Source organism: Mastigoproctus giganteus, chromosome 2, assembly GCF_048544385.1.
Source record: "Mastigoproctus giganteus isolate SK-2022 chromosome 2, ASM4854438v1, whole genome shotgun sequence".
NCBI classification, from domain to species: domain Eukaryota; kingdom Metazoa; phylum Arthropoda; class Arachnida; order Uropygi; family Thelyphonidae; genus Mastigoproctus; species Mastigoproctus giganteus.
The window spans coordinates 80,646,361-80,666,890 of record NC_143576.1 but is presented as its reverse complement, the minus strand read 5'-3'; the positions used below and the strand labels follow the sequence as shown (position 1 = coordinate 80,666,890).

The 20,530-nt window shown below is 34.7% G+C and overlaps 1 protein-coding gene across 1 annotated transcript in view; it reads left to right on the top strand.

The window, feature by feature from the left end:
• Nucleotides 1–1,483: 1,483 nt before the first annotated feature.
• Nucleotides 1,484–20,530, top strand: part of LOC150089359 (NBAS subunit of NRZ tethering complex-like) — a 1,057,261-nt gene continuing 1,038,214 nt past the window's right edge. The window contains exons 1-3 of the mRNA XM_090389247.1: nucleotides 1,484–1,672; nucleotides 10,402–10,444; nucleotides 15,666–15,771. Coding sequence (XP_090245373.1) covers nucleotides 1,547–1,672; nucleotides 10,402–10,444; nucleotides 15,666–15,771 — 275 coding nt within the window. The 5' untranslated portion in view covers nucleotides 1,484–1,546. The remainder of the gene's footprint in view (nucleotides 1,673–10,401; nucleotides 10,445–15,665; nucleotides 15,772–20,530) is intronic.

The following is a 20,530-nucleotide window of genomic DNA, read 5'->3' as shown; positions in this document are numbered from 1 at the left end:
AGAGGCTTCCATCTTTTTTGGTGTACTCTAATAGCGTAAATAAATTTGAGGGTGAGCTGGCCAGTCATTTCGAACGAATGGAGAGATGAAATGGAGGATTTGTTTTTTTTTTTTTTGGCTGATGCTGCATAAACTTGCTTTCTTGTATCGTTTGCCTCTACTATGCTAATGCTAGTGTTAATAACGTCTCCTCAGACGGGATCACCTCGACGCCATAACGATCCCTTTCTGTGATGTTTGCGGGATGATGCCCTGTGCCAACCTCTCGCCCGATTAGCTGACGTCCAGAATCGCTGTTAGGATTGAATCTACTCTCATCAGTAAAGTTTACGCTAAGTAATGATTTTGTGGTTGTAACCTTTAGAAATAGAGTTCGTCCTTAAGTTTTGCACAGCAGTGTATTATTGTGTATTATTGTTGGATTAGGTCCATGTTTTTCAGGCCACTTTGTAAAAGATATAAAGTCCAAAAAAGCTTTGATCTTTCAACATGGAAGGTCAAGAAGTCAGTTTTTTAAGGACGAACTCTATTTCTAAAGGTCGTTTAGATGCGGACAAGCATCAAAACGGTCGTTTAGATGTCGGTGTGGCGGTTGATTCCCAGACTTCCGTTTCGATGCTTGTTGGTATATCGTTGTGTCTGCTCTTTTTGGTGTTTCAACCGTCACACCGATGAGATGCAGACAAACATCTAAACGACCGTTTGTTATGTGCTCCCACACACCGATGAGTAACATTATACTTTTCTATTGAAGAGGTGCTACTTATTAGTAGTTCTATATGCAACTCGTTGTATTTGACCCTGCATTTCGAATGATGAAAGCTTTTTGAGGACTTTACATTTTTTGATATCTGGAATATAAAAGAGGTATGTAACTTCTCGATATGGAGCATTGTATTGAATCCAACTGGGTGGATTCAATACAGTTGATAATAATATCCATATATTCGCTGATATTATTGAACTTTTGAACTCAATAATATCAACAAATGTGCGGATATTATTGATTATGCATTGACTATGTATTTTAATAACTATTCACTCCTCTGTTGTCTGTTTTTGACCCCGGTTTCCCTTTAAGCTACTGCAGTTTGCTCCCATTTTTGGAACGGATGGCTCACGCCTTTCTGGTCTGTGATACGCATCATCGATGGCGTGTTAGTCCTGTTGAGTGTTCTCTTTTGTACAATTTTTCTTCTCGAGCACTGCTTCGTTTTCTTTTACCCGCTTAATTCGATATTTTATCCTTAACTTCGGAAATTTCCATCGAATACTCATGATTTTGTATATTAGTTAGTATATGAGTTTGTATAGACACAGTATATTGAAGTTCTAGGGTTTTAATTATTTCACTTTTTTTTTGTTTTACAAACAACATTTACCGCTGTATCGTTGGGTTTAAAATTTTAGGCTGTTTTATTTTTGTACAATGAATTGCACTTTTTTTTTTTTTTTTGAGGGATAATGGTGTAATGGAGGGAATAACTGTGATGCTTGTTGCACGTGGGGGCAAATTTGATGAACTTGCAATGTAACAGCGTTTACCATGGTTTCTGTTAACATGGCAGTTATGGGTAGTGACAATACTAGTCGTGGTGAGGATGAGCACGAATTTAATATTCTCTATGAACTGCTTATATATGCAGAATGGCAGCAAGAGCCAGAAATTTTTGTAAGTTCATGTATTTGGGATTCATCGTTTTTCCTGTTAATTTCTTATTATCTGAATGAAAGAAGAGAGAGATTTTAATTTTCGTTCTGGGTGTATGTATGATGGCTGCATATTAGATAAATTGATTCCTATAGCGTAATGCTTGTGGTGTATTTTTAGCATTACATTCACGAATTAAATTCATGCATAGGCTGAAGCTTTTTTGCAAATGTGTGAAGGATGTTCGCAAATATTATTGTTTCCTACAGTAATATTTGAAATTATAACCTGATACATCTCGGTATATGATGTGTCTGCATTAGCATCAGTAGAGGCATATGATGCAAGAAAGCAGGCTTATATAGCATGAGCCAAACAAAGAAAAAAAAATAGACCTTTCCCATTTCACCCATTTATCCACTCCAAATGATTTTCAAGATCTGTCTTGAACTTATTTAAGTTGTTGACCGCCACTAAAACGGATGGAAGTTTGTTCCAACTATCAACCATTTGCTGGCTAATGCCATCTATTCTATACTACTAATAGATGTAGTAGTAGTAGTGGCATGTGATGCAAGAAAGCAAGTGTATGAGCTTATGCAGCATCAGCCAAAAAAAAAAAAAAAATACCAAAACAATTCCCTCTAAATGTTTGTCCAGTTCCTCCGTAAATTTATTTAACCTATCAACTTCCACAACGACAGATGGAAGTTTGTTCCAGCAATTAATCACCCGCTAGCTAAAGGCAAATTTCCACACATCTATTCTACATCCTGTCTTTCCTCAATTTGAATTTGGGCCCCTAGGTTCATAATCTCAATAAGTGGAAGAATCCCATCAGAATTCAGCGTGCTCAACACATTCAAGGCCTTATACATCTCAATCAGATCACATTGCAGATGCCTAGTCTCCAACCGCTGCAATTTGCAGAACTTAAGCCTCTCTTGGTAAGAGGATCCCTTCGTTCCCCTCACCAATCTTGTTGCCCTTCTCTGTACACGCTCAATCAAATCTACATCCTTCCTAAAATGAGGCCTCCAGACCCGTATGCAGTACCCAAGGCGTGCTGTTTATAAACCGAATCTCGAATTGCTTGTGGGTGGGTATTTCATTTTTTAGGAAGTTTTTATTTTAATTTATGCATTGGTCATCTGCTTGTTGTTCCTTGTGACACTCCTCGGTATTCCCCAGTATTGTTTACAGTTTCTTGTAGTGGATGAATGTTGTTAATGGTGTTTTGCAGGGCGAGTGTAATGTCCAGGGCTGTGCAGAGGTAGTTGGAGGCCAAGATGAAAAAGAGTAAGAGGCCTCGTTTATTTGTTTTCTTTGATGGCTCCCTCAATTGGGGGGCCCAGGTGCGGTGCACCTATTACACTCCCTATTTGCACGGCTCTGTTAACGTCATTAGGTTACATGTCAGTTATATCTTAAGAATGGGCGGGTGAAATGGGAAGGGTTTTTTTTAGCTGATGCTGTATAAGCTTGCTTTCTTGCATCACATGCCTCTACTAATCTTCTTTCAGTCACATAGTTCCCTGAGGAGCTGTTATGGCCACCAACAAAATCCTCCAACTGCTTCGATCATATGCTATACGAGCGGCATTGCAAAATGTCATACCCAAAAGTTCACTGATCCTATCCTTCCACCTAGTTGCAGGTTTTCCTTTAACAGCAGTTTTTGGAGTTGGTTTTGTTATGGCCTCTGTGGCATCAGGTAATGTGGTGGTATGCCATTGCCTACCACATGGCCGATTTTGAAAGGGGCCGGCTTTAATCATAGGAAGAGGCATCATGCATCCCGCGAGATGCTCTTGAAGAGGAAAGGTGACTACAGCAGAGCACCACTTGGTGCAGAAGGCTGATTACAACTGGTTGTCATCTGGTTTCTAGAGGTTGTTTATGTATATAAACAGATATATATTATTCATTAGATTCACACCAGTAGTTATTATATCTACAGTCAATGAATTTATTTATAAGGTGATGCTATTATCCCTCTTCTAGGCGCCTCCGTAGCCAGGTGAGGAGCAGCAGCAGTGTATAGCACATGCTTCTTGATTAGACCGGTGTTCGAGCCCGTGACCACCAAATATGGAGGATGCAGAAAGTTAAGGGAATGACCACCGCATATCCCCGGAGCAATACGGCCTTGGTTTCTAATGCTCCTAAAAACCAAATAACAACAACAATTCCTCTTCTTTCTTCTTCGATGTCCAATTCATGTCCATTATTTCTAATTAATTATATCTAATATATTTTAAAATAATTTTTTCCCAAACCATAAAGAATGCAACATTTCCTTACCATAAACGTATGCTGATTCTAATAATATTCATAACAACATATCATTTTACAGTTGTGAATGGTGTTCAAAAAGGTGGTAGCATAAATTCTCTTTTTATTCTGTTTGCAGAAATATAGCAAAGAGTTAGAGGCATCACATCGGAAATGTATTAGTAGTGACAAATGATGTAAGAACACAAGCTTATAAACTGTCAGCCAAAAAAAAAAAAAAAAAACCCTTCCCACATCATTTGCCCCCCACCCAATAATTTGTTTTGATTTCTTCTTTGAAGTTATTCAAACTACCCACTTCCACAACAACAGATGGAAGTTGGTTCTAACAATCAACTACATGGTGGCTGGAAGCAAGGTTCTGTACACGGTTCTGCAACCATCCTTCCCCAATTTGAATTTATGTCCCTCATGTGTGTAGACTGAGCAAGGACAATAATGCCCTCAGCATTGCGCTTGCTCAATCTATTCAAAGCTTTAAACATCTCAATCAGATCTCCTCACTGGTGCCTAGTCTCCAGATGCTAGTTTGCAGAAATAAAGCCTTTTCTGTTAAGAGCACCCTTTGTTCCCCATCACTAATCTTGCTGCTCTTCTTTGCACCTGTTCCAACATACATACATCCTTCCTAAAATGATGCCTCCAGATCTCTATGCGGTACTCAAGATGTGGCATAATCATTTCCTTATACACTGGTTAATAAAATAATTATTATTTATAAATTTAATTCATTTCTGGATATATAATTGAAAAAAGAATGGGAAGACATGTAAACAGGGTGGATAATGACAGGTGGGTGAGGAACTGGAGACCCATTGGCAAATGAAGTAGAGGAAGACCAAAAAGATGACCTTGCCAAACCCTTCTGCCTGGGTATATCTATCCCTTCTTAGGCTGGTCTTTCTGTCTTTAATTTACCTCACTTCACTTATGAAATTATCTCTTGGGGTACAACCTTCTAAGAAAATCTTTTGAGAATTACCTCTATTCTCAACCAATATGTGTGTGTGTGTGTGTGTGTGTGTGTGTTCTCTTTGAGTCCTTCCCTGTAATGCATCAGTAAGGATGAGATGCAAGAAAGTGAGATCAGCATCTACCAACTACTGTGCAAAGCTAAGGTTGCCTTTGTTTATAATGCTGCCAAGATGCCAGATTTCCCTTTATTTTCAGATCCCTTTTCTCAAAATAGAAGTAGAAGCAATAATATGCCAATTAAGAAAGGAAGCAGACTGAAGATCCCCCTTTTCAGAAAACCCACTGGATGGAAAAACATAAAATGCAGAAGTGCAATAATCTGGAACAGCCTTCATGTAAATATCAAAAATGCTAGTTTACTAAACAGATTCAAGAAACTACTAATAGAATATAGCACTGCTAGCAATGCCTGAATTAAAATGATTTGCCTGTCAACCCCTGAATTTTTAGTCAGGTAAAGAAAATGGATTACAAATAAACATTATGTAAAATTACATACCATAAATGAGGTAAATATGTTGTTTAAATGTATTTTAGTTAAAATGCTTGTAACTGCAGATATTTTAGAAAATAGGCCTTGGCCATTGGGGAAGATTTCTTATTATGACTGAAATAACTCAAATCAAAATTGTAATGAAATACAGTATTTACATAAGAATAAAATGCCAAATAGAATAAAAGTAAATAAAAATAAAGTAAAAATAAACATAAGTTTTGTTCTTTATTTGGATTTGAGGCACTTCCTATTTCTAGTGTGGGCTGCATTACGAATTGAAATAGATTTTTTTTTTTTTTTGTTTTTAGGAGCATTAGCAACTAAAGCCATATTGCTCCGTAAATATGTGGTGGTCATTCCCTTGACCTTTCCGCATCCTCCATATTTGGTGGTGAGGGGCTCAAACCCCGGTCTAATCAAAAAGTGTGCGCTCCTTTTTTTGATGTTATCCACCAACAAGTGTAGCAAAGAAAAGGGGGAGGGAAACAAAGTTATTGTTATCATGATTCTTATATTGATTTGCTAACATCATTGGGGGAATTCTTATATCCCCCCTCCCTATGATGTTAGCAAAAATATCAACTCAATCATGTCTGGAACATCTTCTGGTGTGCTTTGTGTATGCATGTTTTTCCAGTTGATAACTTTGGCTATATCCCTTAGGACAGCTTTCACTTAATGGGCATTGGCAATCATACCTCTTATGAACTCACTGAATTTTTTCATGTTAAATGTTAATTGGAAATTTATGAAATGAAATGGAATTGAAATGAAATTTATATTACGAAAATAGAGTATGTATTGATTTGCTGCTTACTCTGTTTTCTTAATCTAAATTTTGTATAAATTTTAATTTTAGTTTTGTATTGATTATTACTGTTTTGTATTGATTTTGTAACTCAGTGTTCTCACCATTATTTAGAGTCTGTATGCCTATGTATGAGAAAGCTGTATATAAATAAATAAATTGGCTTCATAATGGGTATACAGTAATGGATATCATTTTAAGGTCTGTTATATTTGTGCTGTGTTATAAATGATGTTATATTAAGCCACTTGGTTTTTTTTGTGAAATTCAGAGACCTTCTATATAAGGCCCTTAGAAATTCAGTTAATTGATCTCTGAATCCCGCAAAAATGCCTGAATGTGTTGTATCATCATAATTGAATCCTTTAGAGAATGAAATCTTTAGAGAACCATAAGTATAGATGCGTATTGTAATGATCTGAGATACTGATATTATTTAATACATTTTATATTAAATGATAGATATTAATTAACTCAGTGACAGGTTTCTCCTCAAAACTGTCTCAAAATAATTTAAGCATTACCTTTTGATTCAGGGTTAATGGCTGAAACTTTCTGTACCTTTCTCAACTTTTTTTCATGTATGAGAATACAAAGAAGAAAACAAATCAGATTGGGACCTTGTGTAATGAATTTCATAAAACTGTGGAAAAGTCTAAGATTATGTTAATGAGTGCCAATGAAAGTCTATGCTAATGAATTGAACACTACTTCGCATTAATCTTTACAAAAGAAAGACCTTTCATAGTGAAGAGAGGCTGTATGAATGAAGCTGAGCATTGCAAAATTAGTGTTACACAATTATAAATGATTGCATTCATAATTCCCATGTCACTAATTAAGAAAAGCTTTTGAGAAAAAAGCAAGTAAAGCTCCTGGAGTTTGATGGCATATACCCATTAATATTGAAGGAGGTGATGAGAGAGTGCATTAAAACATTAAAGTTATGAGGGATTCATTGGACTTGGGAGAGATTCCTCTGGGTTGGAGAAATACCAGTGTATCACTAATATGTGAAGACAATTGTAAGAGTGGATTGGCTAAGTCCAGACAAGTCAGTCTGATTTTAGTGGTAAGGAAAATCATGTAGGCATTTAGATAAAAATGGAATTCTGAGGAATACATATCTTGGTTTTGATAAGGAAAAGGCTTGTTTAATCAACCTGGTTGGGCTATTTTTCATGAACACAGTTTCATCAGCACAGTTATTCATGAACTAGATGTAGGAAATAATTTTTACATTATTTGAGTTTTACCAAAGCATTTGACTCAGTCTGCCATGGGAGGTTACTATATAAGCTGGAACGTATTGGGATCCTGGGTAAGATGTAAGCTGGATTGTGCTTGCAGGACAGGAGGTTGTGATTAATAGATTGGTCTAATCTCTTCAGATTAACCTAACATTAGAAGTGGGATCCCTAAGGATCGGTTATGAAATCAGTATTTCTGATTTTCATAAATGACGTCAATGAATTGATAGAGGAAGTGATGTAAAAATTTGCAAATGATGTGAAGATCGCGAGAGTGGCTAAGTCACAAAGGGTACTGCACCCTTCAGGATGTCTTTTTTTTTTTTTTTGATTTGGTAGTTGTTGGCGCATCGGCTTCTGTGGCCATAGTGCACCTCCCAAGGTTTTTGCAGTACTTTGATCCAAGCCCGAGGCGGGAATCGAACCCGCGACCTTTGGGTTGCCGGGCAGGTACTTTACCCACTCGGCTAGCCCGGTCGGCTCAGGATGGCTTGGATAGGCTTCAAGGAAGGTTAGAAATGTGGCATATGTGTTTTAATGCAGTAGAATGCAAAGTTTTACATTTGTAGAATAGCAATCCCAAAATACTTACACTTGGTGAAGTTGAATTAAAAACAGTAGAGGAAGAAAAGGATTTGGAGGTTCCGATACGATACAGGCAGACATAAGGCACTCATTGTAGTGTAGACAGGCATCAAGGAGGACTTATGCTGTTGTATCAAATATGTTTTCTTGTTGAAATAGGTAGGTCATAATTTCACTGTAAAGAAATTGTAAGACCACACCTAGAATGCTGTGCCCGAGTATGGAGACTATATCTAAAAGAAGACATTGATCTTCTTGATGAAATTTGCAAAGGGTGCCTCTATGAGAAAGACTTTGACTATATAGGCTACAGATCTTGGCAACAAGGCACCTTAGAGGATACTTGATAAGGCTCTGAGAAGGGACAGTAAAATGAATAAAGGTGAAATTTCTGCTGTTAGAAATAATTCCAGAACTGGAGGTCATAAATTCATATTACAGGGAAAGAGATTTAAACTGGTTTGTAGGAAGTTTCATTTAGCCAGTGAGTTTTTACTTTTTGGAATAAGTTTGACTACCTTTGTAGGTAGTTGAGGCTGTCGGTTTGGGGAAATTCAAAGGTCAGCTGGATAGTTACCTATGTGAGGAGGGAAACATACATAGGTTGTTTGTTTTTTTTAATTTTTTACATATTTATTTTTTTTATTATTAATTTTGTTATTAAGATTATTACTATATTTAATACCACTCTTATACCAGGTGAAATTAATAATATAGTTTTATTAAGCTATTAGCCAAAACTACTATACATTACGGTAACATTTCAGGTATCTTACTGATACCCATCATCAGACTGCTGCTGATAGACTCCCCTTGCCAATGCTCCCAGAAACCTGACATGCATGTTTCTGGGAGCAATGGCAAGAGGAGTCTATCAGCAGCACGGTCTGATGATGGGTATCAGTAAGATACCTGAAACGTTACCTACCGTAATGTATAGTAGTTTTGGCTAATAGCTTAATAAAACTGTATTATTAATTTCACCTGGTATAAGAGTGGTATTAAATATAGTAATAATCTTAATGGAAAGCAACCATGTAATTTTCTTCCCTAACTATATTTTTTATTATTTATTTTTTTATATATGTTTTCATTTTTATTTAGTTATTTGTTTATTTTTTGGCTAGTGCAACAAAAGCCTTTGATTTCCTTACACTATATGGCTTATACTAAATATCGACAGTTTTATCCGAGTAGTTTTGGAAATTAGCAATTATTGTTTATTTGGAATTGCATAAAGGACAGCAAGGAGAGAATTGCATAAACAGAAATCAAAAACAGTTCAGTGTAACTGTTTTTTTTTTTTTTTTTGTTTCATTGTGCTACTTTTGGTTTTGGCACAATATAAAACAAGTACCTTTCTTGACCATTGGTTGATGCATCTGTTGCAGAAATCAGATACTCTTTCTTATTTATGTACAAAATGGGATTTTTGTCTTTATTATTATTTTTGATGTGAAATGGTTTCATTTTGTTTCAGTTATTGTTTATTCATTCCTGTTTTTATTTGATAAAACCTTAATACATGCACATGCTTAAGTTTGAATTTTTGTATGCTTTTAATGGCTTTTTGAAATTAAATGACTAATAGTTTCACGTTTATATTTTCTGATTAGAATGTTTCCTTTTAATTTTCTGCAGAATTAATGAAAATTGTTTCTTTGCAAATAACAAAAAAAAAAAAAAAAAAACCCCAAAAAAACCCCACATTTTTAAATTTTCAAATTTTTAATTAAAATCACATTTAATAAGTATTGCAATCCATTAGTAAAAGATCTCACAATGGTATGCTTCAAACAGAATTAAAAATAAAAAACTTTCCAAATATAAAAAACAAATATGGGCAAATTTATAAGGTGTTATTTGACTGTTTGTTACAATAAGGAGTGTTATTTGCTGCTGGGTTAAATTGATTTATTATTAACAAGTTAGTTAATGTGTGGGAATAATTTATCTTTTGTACATTTTTACAGTCCACTGTGCTTAAATTTTGAAAGAGTTTTAGAATCAGAAGGCATATAGTTAACTTTTTAATTGGTGCTTTCTAAAATTTCAAATTTGAATAAATGTAGACAAATTTTCATATCCTGTGTGTTCCCTGTGCTAATCATTCTGACTTTTGTTTTTATTTTTATATGAGCTTCGGTTTTTGAGCCCTTTTAATTTGATTTTTAATAATGTTTGGATACTGATGGGTAAAGTCATCAGTGCAAAACAAATTTTAAAAATTTCCAGAGATAAGGGGGGGAAGATAAAATTTCAATGAAATTATTAAAAAATTACCAACTTGTATCATTTAAATAGTTACTGTAAATTATAAAACTATTTTTCTTTTATGTAGGGACGAGGGATGCAAGAAAAGGTTGATGAAAGACAACATTCAGGTTGGTTTTATTATCCTGAACTAAAAAAGCATGTATTTATTCGTATAAGAATTATGTAATAGCTTTCTTAAAGAGATCATGGCCTTAGTTGCTGATGCACCAAAAAAACTAAAATCACTCGAATGTAATCACACAAGAATATTCTACACTGAGAGAAAAATTACATACAGTACTTACAAAAAGAATATTGTACAGTATCTTGAAACTAAAAAAAAAACCAATTATTTTTGTCCAATATATACTTGCAACACAATGGATGAAAGAAAGCTAAATTTTTTATGCAGTTTTTATGCTGAAGTCCCACTTTGAGTTTCTTTAACAATCTTTTCTGCAATCTTTTGGACCACTCTGCTTTTCTTTTAGATGGAATATTTAAATGCTAAACCTACAAACACTTCCTGAACAACAAACATCTTAGACACTATATGAAAAATAAACTTAGATATATTTTTTAAAGGACTAGTTAATCTGGCTTTGCATGGGTTGTGATATTGAAATTGGTGTAAAATTATAGTAATTAACTTAACCTATGTGAAAAGCTCTGAACTACACAGATAAACTCTGAGGTTTAGTTCAAGCCAAATGTTTTTAACAGTCTTAAAATACTATATTTTTATAGTATTTTAAAATATTAAAATGCTGTAAAAAGCAAATAAATAAAAACATTTTTTAGTGTTGAATAATATTTTATTAATGCATAGCTTCCATATAGAACATATTGCTTGTTTTGCTATTTGGAGCTAAGATGTTTGCTATTTGGAGTCAAAATGGAAAGTTTTGCCATTAACAACTCTAGAACAGATAACATGAAGTTGCAATAGAAAAAAAACAGTACTTTGCAGTTTATGGACAGCAACTTTTAATGTTTGATCCAGTGCCCTGTTAATGCTTATGGAAAAACTTAGGCAAACAGTTCTCTGTTTACCTGTTTCAGTTGAATGACAAATCAGAGAGGCTAATTGGAATGCATAGAATGATTATGTACTGACCTGCTGTGACCAGTCACAATGGTGGTTTATTGATATGTGGCATGAATTCTTGGCAGCCAGTCTTGTTTTGCTACAAAGTGCTGTGGGGGAGGGTGTATCAATTCTTACAAAACATGATAACATTGACAAATGTAAAGTACTGCATATGGGAAGCAGTAACTCCAGAGTAACGAATCAACTGTGTGGTACTATACTGACAGTGGTAGAGGGTGAAAAGGACTGGGGATAATCGTGCAGGCAGATATGAAGTTTTCTGAGCAGTGCAGACAGTCTGCAAGAGTAGCTCATGCTGTCTTATCAATGATATACAGGAATTTTTCTAGCAGAGATAAGGAGGTGATTATCCCCTTGTATAAAGCAATGGTCAGGCCACACTTGAGTACTGTATACAGGTCTGGAGGCCTCATTCCAAGAAGGATGTAGAGCTGCTGGAACGAGTGCAGAGAAGGGCAACAAGGTTAGGGAACGGAACGAAGGGTTGCTCTTACGAAGAAAGGCTTAAGTTTCGCAAATTACAGTGTCTGGAGACTAGACACCTGCAAGGTTATCTGATTGAGGTGTATAAAGCCCTGAATGGTTTGAGCATGCTCAATGCTGATGTGGAATTCTTCCTCTTGCTCAGAATAATCATCTGAGAAGGCATAAATTCAAATTGAGGAAAGACAGATGTAGGATAGATGTGTGGAAATTTGCTTTTAGCCAGCGGGTTGTTGGTTTGTGGAACAGACTTTCGTCCTTTGTTGTGAAAGTTGATAGCCTGAATAAATTTATGGCTGGGTTTGACAGGTATTTGAAACAAACGGAGGGGTGAAATGGGAGCGTTTTTTTTTTTTTTTTTTTTTTTTTTTTGGCTGATGCTGCATAAGCTTGCTTTCTTGCATCATGTGCCTCTACTAATGCTAATCCTCAAGTAGTGGTATAATAAAGGGATTAAACTATTGTTCAGAAGCTTCTAATTTTAACCCTTCCATACCATTGTTCACTATATTCCTTGATTGTCCTACCAAGCCTACTGCCACTAATGGCAGAAATATATTTGTAAGATTTTGTCTTACAGTTTCATGACGTTTTCAGGTTTCCGTTGCATTTTTATAACAATCCCTTATTTGCAAATTCAGCAGTTTATTGATTTATTGTTGTTGATTTTATAACCTTCATGTGAATAAATCATGGATAGTTATTTTTTTTAAAAATAGTACCAAAAAACTGGTAATTTTGTATCAATACTGGGATTTGAATACCGGAAAAAAATGACTGGGATCCCGGTCATTTTTTTCTCGGTATTGTAAGCACTCATCTGATGTCTGTTTATATGAGGTTTTGGAATGTTGTGGTAGATTTTCTCCTTAAAACTATTCTGATTAAAGCCACATTCCCTCATTAAAGTTTTGTACATGCGAAATACATATTTGCATCATTTATCTTGAAACACTTTGAGCTCTGATAAATCATATAGTTGCATTATTCAAAAATATGTTTCATTATTATGGCGATATAATTAAAAAAAAAGTACGTAAGAACAAAAGCAGCACACATTGAAGTAGTGATGGCTTTGAAAAATAAGTCATTTTTGATTACTATGCATGGTACTTGCGACAGTAATAAAATGATTCCAAGCTGTATCCAGTTGTGGTGACCCTAACAAAAAAAAAATAAAAATAAATAAATAACAGATCGAAAACAGCCCATTTTCAGTACTGGTTTTGGAAGGTGACTATAGTACACAGTTTTGGGCATCTTCTTCTGACCAACCTAAAAACATGGGGGAGTCCTTTAGAAAACTGTATGGCAGTTAGGCTTGATAGTGTTCCTGTTATGGAAGGCTTAAAAACTGGAGTAGTAAGCATATTAAAAGAAGAGACTGGGCATTGGTAATAGGCTGGCCTTGTCATCTTCTATAATTTGCTTGCTGAAAGAGGGGTTGCATGCTTTCCTCTGTAAGTGGTCAAATGTTTTGTGGACATCTACTACTATCCAGAAAGAAGTGCAAAAAAGGAAAGCAGTTTCCTTTATTAATGCATTCCACTTTAGTGAAAAAGATTTTGCAGCATATGTTGGCTGTCTTTAGTTAATGAACCTCAGACTTGTCTATTTAAAGAAGTTAGAAGTGCTGGGAAAAGCTATATGTGCACTATTCAATCTTTTGAAAGTATAACACAAAATCACCAGTGAGTGGCACTGACTCTTATTCAAGTTTATTTCATGAACCAAAACATGTTTTGAAAAAGAAAATTAACATAATTCTCAAGGAAAAGAACTTCAAAATGAAACTTTTTAAGCAAGCAAGTTGATAACCTACAAGCAACCCACAATTGAGGGTAATCACATTTGTGAAATATCTGTTAACATTGCTCTCTTCTGGCTTGATTACAGTTTTCATTATTTCTTTTAAATGTTATACTAATTTGAAACTACATTTGAAAATTTGAATATAGTGTTCATTCGATGTGCTTTTCCTTCTTTCTCATGTCCATTTATTCCCTTATAATAATTTTTCTAATCCTATAAATTTATTCCAACTATCTGCTTCCACAACACCAGATGGAAGTTTATTCCAAACAGTTGGCTTTTCTCTAGGTGGTGAAAGCAAATTTCTGAGGGACTCCACTAATAACATTAGTCACAGCTGCCAGTTCTCCCTTTTCCTTTCTCATTGTAAAATAGTTGTTGAGAAAGAGTTTCTCTTTTTGCAAAACCCATTTTTCTGGGTTTTTTTTTTTTTTACCAAAAAATTAGTAAAACTGCATTATAATTAGGATTTTTTAAAAAAGTTTGGAATTTCTTATATTCATAACAGGTTGGCCACTGTACTAGTTTAAATTGCAAAATAAAAATGTGGAATAATAGCATTGTTCTTGGTAATGTGTGATGGAAAATGGGATAATAGCATTGTTTTGGTGATGAGTGATGGAAAATGGAAAAGAATAAGAGACTTTCTATGCCCAAAACATTTTTTTTGTAACTCAGCAGAATTTACATTTTTTTGTGTTTTTGAAAATAAAAGTTGTAAAAAAAGTTTTTAAAATTTTTAATTTTTTAAATTAAAACTTAAAAGTATACGCAACTGCAGTCCATTTAAGAAAAGATGAAATATTGACATTGTTTAAGATGAATTCAGAAACACCCAAAACATTTTCCAAAAATTAAGGAGAAAGTTAGGCCTCTGTCAGGGTGGCACCCAAAATGTTTTTGCTACATTTTTGGTGCTACCACCAGCTATATATTACATATAGATATATAATATTGGTGTTTAGATACACCATAGACACTCTTAAAAAACTACAAAGTAGTTGTTGTGGGCATCATTTGCTCTTTCTCATATTGTGCTCTGCCTTCACGACGAGTTGCCATGATACTGCACTACCTCAAATAAGTAATGCTTCACTAATAGAGAAGACTATTGTTACTTATTCTCAGTGAGTGCCACCACCCAGACATGTTTCAAGGCTATTGGCCTATCATCAGTGGGTGGGCAGGTACCCTAGTATTGCAGACATGACAACCCAGTTGTGAAGTTAATCGCACAATATGAGAGATGCCAAAAGGTGTGTATACACCTTTTGGCATCTCTGATGATAGGCCAATAGCCTTGAAACATGTCTGAGTGGTGGTACTCACTGAGAATAAGTAACAATAGTCTTCTCTATTAGTGAAGCGTTACTTATTTGAGGTAGTGCAGTATCATGGCAACTCGTGAAGGCAGAGCACAATATGAGAAAGAGCAAATGATGCCCACAACAACTACTTTGTAGTTTTTTAAGAGTGTCTATGGTGTATCTAAACACTGATATTATATAGATATTAAACTCTTAAAGTATTATACCAAGTGCATTTAATTATTTTAAATATTACATATAGAGTATAGTGGGCTTACCACATTTAACTCTTGGAAAGATTAAGTTCATATTTGAAGACTGAAGGAATTATTAAAGGCTTCTTCAGTAGAGGCTGTAGTTAGCCAATTGCTTGTAGAGAGGGTAGGATTTTTTTTTTCAGCCCTCACAACTTGCACATTAATTTTTGAGCACACATTTGTATAGACAATACTTCATAAAGATACCATTGAACAAATATAGTATATGAACTGATGTACTATGATCAGAATTGTTGATGGTTCCAGATTTCCTGAATCTTTCATAAAATAAATTGAATCAATTGTAATGAAATCTTTCTTTTAACGATTTTTGCATTTTATATAAGATATATTAATAAATGCTTCTGTATATGCCTAGGTATATTATGGGGATGGCTAAGGTCTCTAACACCGTCATCATGCCCTTCCATACTAGTACAGAAACTAATAAACTTACAGATGGGATGGCAGTTTGCAGTTGGAGGGTAGGTGTTATTATTATTTTATATAATTTTTTTAACTTCTTAAGAAAACAATAGTATTTAATGAATTCTGTAACAAAATAATTGACTGTTTTTCCCTTTTTTTAATGTATGATACTGTATGTGTTATTAGAATTACAGATTAGTACTTCACCGTGTAACATTTTTTTTTTTTTTAATGAAAACCCCAAACACGAAAGGTATCAAAACCTATAGTACTTAGTAACGTGCATGGGTTGAAGGAGAAGTATTGGGGGGGGGGATGCCGGAAACTTTGCTCTAGAGCAGGGGTGGGCAACAGCCGGCCCGCGGGCCACATCCGGCCCGCGACAATGTTGAATCCGGCCCCCTCGGTAAATGCATAAATATAGAAAATCCATACCTGACTACACTCGCCGTAAACGTTCAGCTTAATTCGGTTCAATCGGGAATCGCGGCCAGTACAACAGTAACCAAGTGATTCTACGCAGCGTCAAAGAGTTATTTCCTAATTATTATTGTAGCATCGATCGAACGAAGTTCCTTTGGATTTGACTTCTTGTTGAAAAAAATAATATTGGTGCGAGATATTTTGTTTTATGCCTTTTCTAATTATTACAATTTTTAATTTAATATAATTTATAGCCCATAAAATGAGCCAATTAAAAAAAAAAAGAAAAATTGATGCCGAATGCCACATTTTCAATGATAATTGGACATTCAGATATTTTTTTTAAAAATACATTAATAATTTGGTAATTCAAGTAATATAACATTTTTTAGGTTCTGATTTTTTTTTATTAAATCGTTCAATCTATTCCGGCCCGCATCATGATGCTAAAATTCCATTCGGCCTGCATCATGATACGAAAATTTCATTCGGCCCGCTGATGAAAAAAGTTGCCCACCCCTGCTCTAGAGACTAAACATGGGTTTCACCACTTCAAGCCTCCAATAAGCAAAGTTGTGGTATTTCACTGGTAGATGAAAGTCATCTACCACCTGACATAACACTATACTGCACTTTATTTTTATTGTAATATTATTTTATTATTATTATTAGCTGTATAATGCAAGGAAGCCTGAGGCTTGTGCTGCACCAGCCAAAAAAAAAAAAAATCCTATGTTACCCTGAGAGAGAGAGTCAGAAGTATACAGTACATATTCCAATAAAAACAAATAAAAGAAGAGAAGAGATACTGAACTAAAACTAACTTTTCTTCTTTTTCATTCATTCTTTCTACTTCCTTTTATATGAAATACAGTCCGGAAAAATATAATCTAGAAATTTAAGTCCATGTTAGCAAGTTCTATTGACTTCAACCCATTCAGAATGGGTTAAAGTCAGAAGAATAAATGCAACTTGTAGTAAATGAAAATTATAAAAAAAAAAAAAAAAAAAAACAAGTTTACAGTTTTATAATATAGCTGTAGAACTGTTTGGATGTTCTATTTCTGTGATCTCTTGCATATATATTGCAGAAATATACAGTACATATCCCAATAAAAACAAATAAAAGAGAAGAGATACAAATTCAGGCACAAAAGATTTGGGTCTTTAGTTTAAAGGTACCTTTGAACTAAAGATCATATTAAAAATTATTTATAGGAAAAATATTAGGTTTGTTTTCAGGTAATGATATTGTCCAAAATGGGGAAAATATTTGAAAATTTCACCACAATGGGAGAAGGAAGGTTGACAACAGTTTTGTATATTCTGCCATTATGAGCACCAGAGCAGCTCCTAGAAAATAGACTTGAATTTCTTCATGCCAAAGACACTTCTTGTTCAGCTACGTGCATTTTGGAACTTTATACATTAGTTTATAATAACACTATGTGGATAAATTGTGGTGAAAAAAAGGCTTAATGCTGGATTAAGGCTTAAGGCTTAATGTGGTGAAAAAAAGGCTTAATGCTGGATTAAGACTTAAGGCTTAATGTGGTGAAAGAAAGGCTTAAAACTGTAAACAAGTTTACAGTTTTATATGCTGTAGCGTTAAACAGTAAGTGATAAAATATGCAAGAGATCACAGAAATAGAACATCCAAATAGTTCTACAGCTATATTATAAAACTGTAAACTTGTTTTTTTTTTTTTATAATTTTCATTTACTACAAGTTGCATTTATTCTTCTGACTTTAACCCATTCTGAATGGGTTGAAGTCAATAGAACTTGCTAACATGGACTTAAATTTCTAGATTATATTTTTCCGGACTGTATTTCATATAAAAGGAAGAATATTATTCCATAAAAGGAAGTAGAAAGAATGAATGAAAAAGAAGAAAAGTTAGTTTTAGTTCAGTGTTAAACTGTAAAATTAGGGGAACTAATATTATTTCCTGTGTTCTGCTAGTTGTGTAATTCTGTATTTTATTTTAATCAAAGTAGTCATGTGATCACATGGAGCTTCTTTTAATGAATATTATCAAGCAGTCAAAAAGCTAATAAATGTTAATTTCAGTTTGGTCCATTTTCTGCCTACCTGTGTTTAATAAATTTTTGAACATTGAATCCAAAAAGCATAGTAATATGTGGAACTAGAAATCCAAATGTTTGAAAATTAAAACACATTAAATCTATCAAGATGCACGTGTGATACATAAAATAGTCACCGACTTAAGCTTAATATTGCCTTGCAGTCATTTTCTTCCTTTAGAAAGTCGTGAAGATAGAAGGGCCGGAATTATATAGTGTTTATGGAGATTTGAGTCACCTGCACTCCTACCGCTGGATTTTCATTGTTTTTCACATCAAGAGCTCATTCCAGAGGTGGCAGTGTTGCCATCTTTGTCAAAGACCCAACCTGAAATTTGTGCATGCCTCATCTAGTTAACTCCTTATTTTATGAAGCAGTACTCGTGATTGTGAAATTTAGTGCCTGTTTAATCGATTTAGCAGCAATGTATTCCAGAGCAAAAGCTATTTTCAGTCGACTCAACCATAAAGAGTTACATCAAAGCTACCTTGTCTAAAAGAAAAGCACCATACTCTTCCAGACTGTTATTAATTCAAATCTTGATCCAGGTAAGTGGATGGATCACATTGCAAGGTACAAAGCCAATTCTGCATCTGCAGAACTACCTCTCCAACACTGAGTTTGCTCCTACTGATGACCTCTCTATCATTTCTATCACTAGACAGTGACTGATAAATGCTATAAACTCCCTGCATCCTTCTAGTATGGTAGGCCGAGATAAGATACCTCATTTCATAATTTGACGTGAAATGCTTGCCTTTCATGTCTGAGCTTTCTTCAGATGAAACAGGAAGAAATCACATGGGGCTAAGTCTAGTGAATAAGGGGGATGTAGCAGAACCTCTGCACCTATGGCATCCAGTTGCTTTGTGATCTCATTGTAGTATCCAATCATATTGGTCATACAATACTTTCTTTTAACAAACCCATGCTGTGTCTTAGCTATAACTGCAGTCTTGTCTGGATGATCCTGGAGTGCTTCTTCAACCAGTGACTCCATTAATTTCCCTGGAAGAGAAGTTAAACCAAGTTTGATCCTCCTTTATGAATTGGAGTCACATTTGCTTATCTCCAGTCGATTGGGACCTCCCCTGAGTCCTAGGAAGCTCTCATAATTGTGGCTTAATTCCTTTGCTGCCTCCTTTAATATAACTGGATAGATCCCATCCACCCCAGGTGTCTTTCTTATGTTTAATTTCAACAATTTCTCCTCCTCCTCTTTGCTCTCAGTTATTACAAAATCATTTATATCTCTGCCAGAGTTTGATAAACTTCTCGCATTCCCCTCCCTGAATAACTCCTTATGTGTGAACATTGATGCAAAATTTTCATTCAATATGTCAGCTACCTGAGTATCTTGGTCTTTACCTTATTATTATTTAATTCACTTTTAAGATGTAAAACTTTTTTTTAATCACTGTGTTTCTTTCTTTAGGATTGATAAATATTTTTTTGAGCCTAATAGTTCCTCCAATTTGTATTCTTATTTAATTCTGTTAATTCAGTGGTAGTGACTTTTTGTCTACTCACCACCCTGCTGGTTTTTGAGGTAGAACAGTCACTCTTATTTGTTTTATTTATTTTTAAAATTTAATTTAAATTTCAATTTACCTGAATTTATTATTGTTATTTAATAAAATTTTTTCTTTCCACAGAACATGTTAGTTGTCACTAATAACTGCTAGTCATTTATGTCTTCATATGAATATTGTATGTTTCTTAGCATATTGCTCCCTCTCTCTCTCTCTCTCTTGCTTATAGAGTGTGTTGTAATGTCGACAGTGAGTAGATTTCTTTCAAAACTCAACAATAATATTCATTGATGATGTTATATCAGGCTTATTTTCCAAGTTTGCAGACGATACGAAGGTTGTCAAAGTCATTAATGAAACTAATGACAGTACGCTGCTGCAACAGGATCTAGAAAAGTTGAGTGGGTGGGCTGAGAGGTGGCAACTGAAGCTAAACATTGACAAATGTAAAGTACTGCATATGGGAAGCAGTAACCCCAGAGTAACGTATCAACTGTGTGGTACTACACTGACAGTGGTAGAGAGTAAGAAGGAACTGTGGGTAACACAGTTACCCACAGTTACTGCTGAACTGTGCAGGCAGATATGAAGTTTTCTGAGCAGTGCAGACGGTCTGCAAGAGTAGCTCATGGTGTCTTTTCAATTATATACAGGAATTTTTCTAGCAGGTGATTATCCTTTGTATAAGGCAATGGTCAGGCCACACCTTGAGTACTGTATACAGGTCTGGAGGCCTCATTTTAAGAAGGATGTAGAGCTGTTGGAACGAGT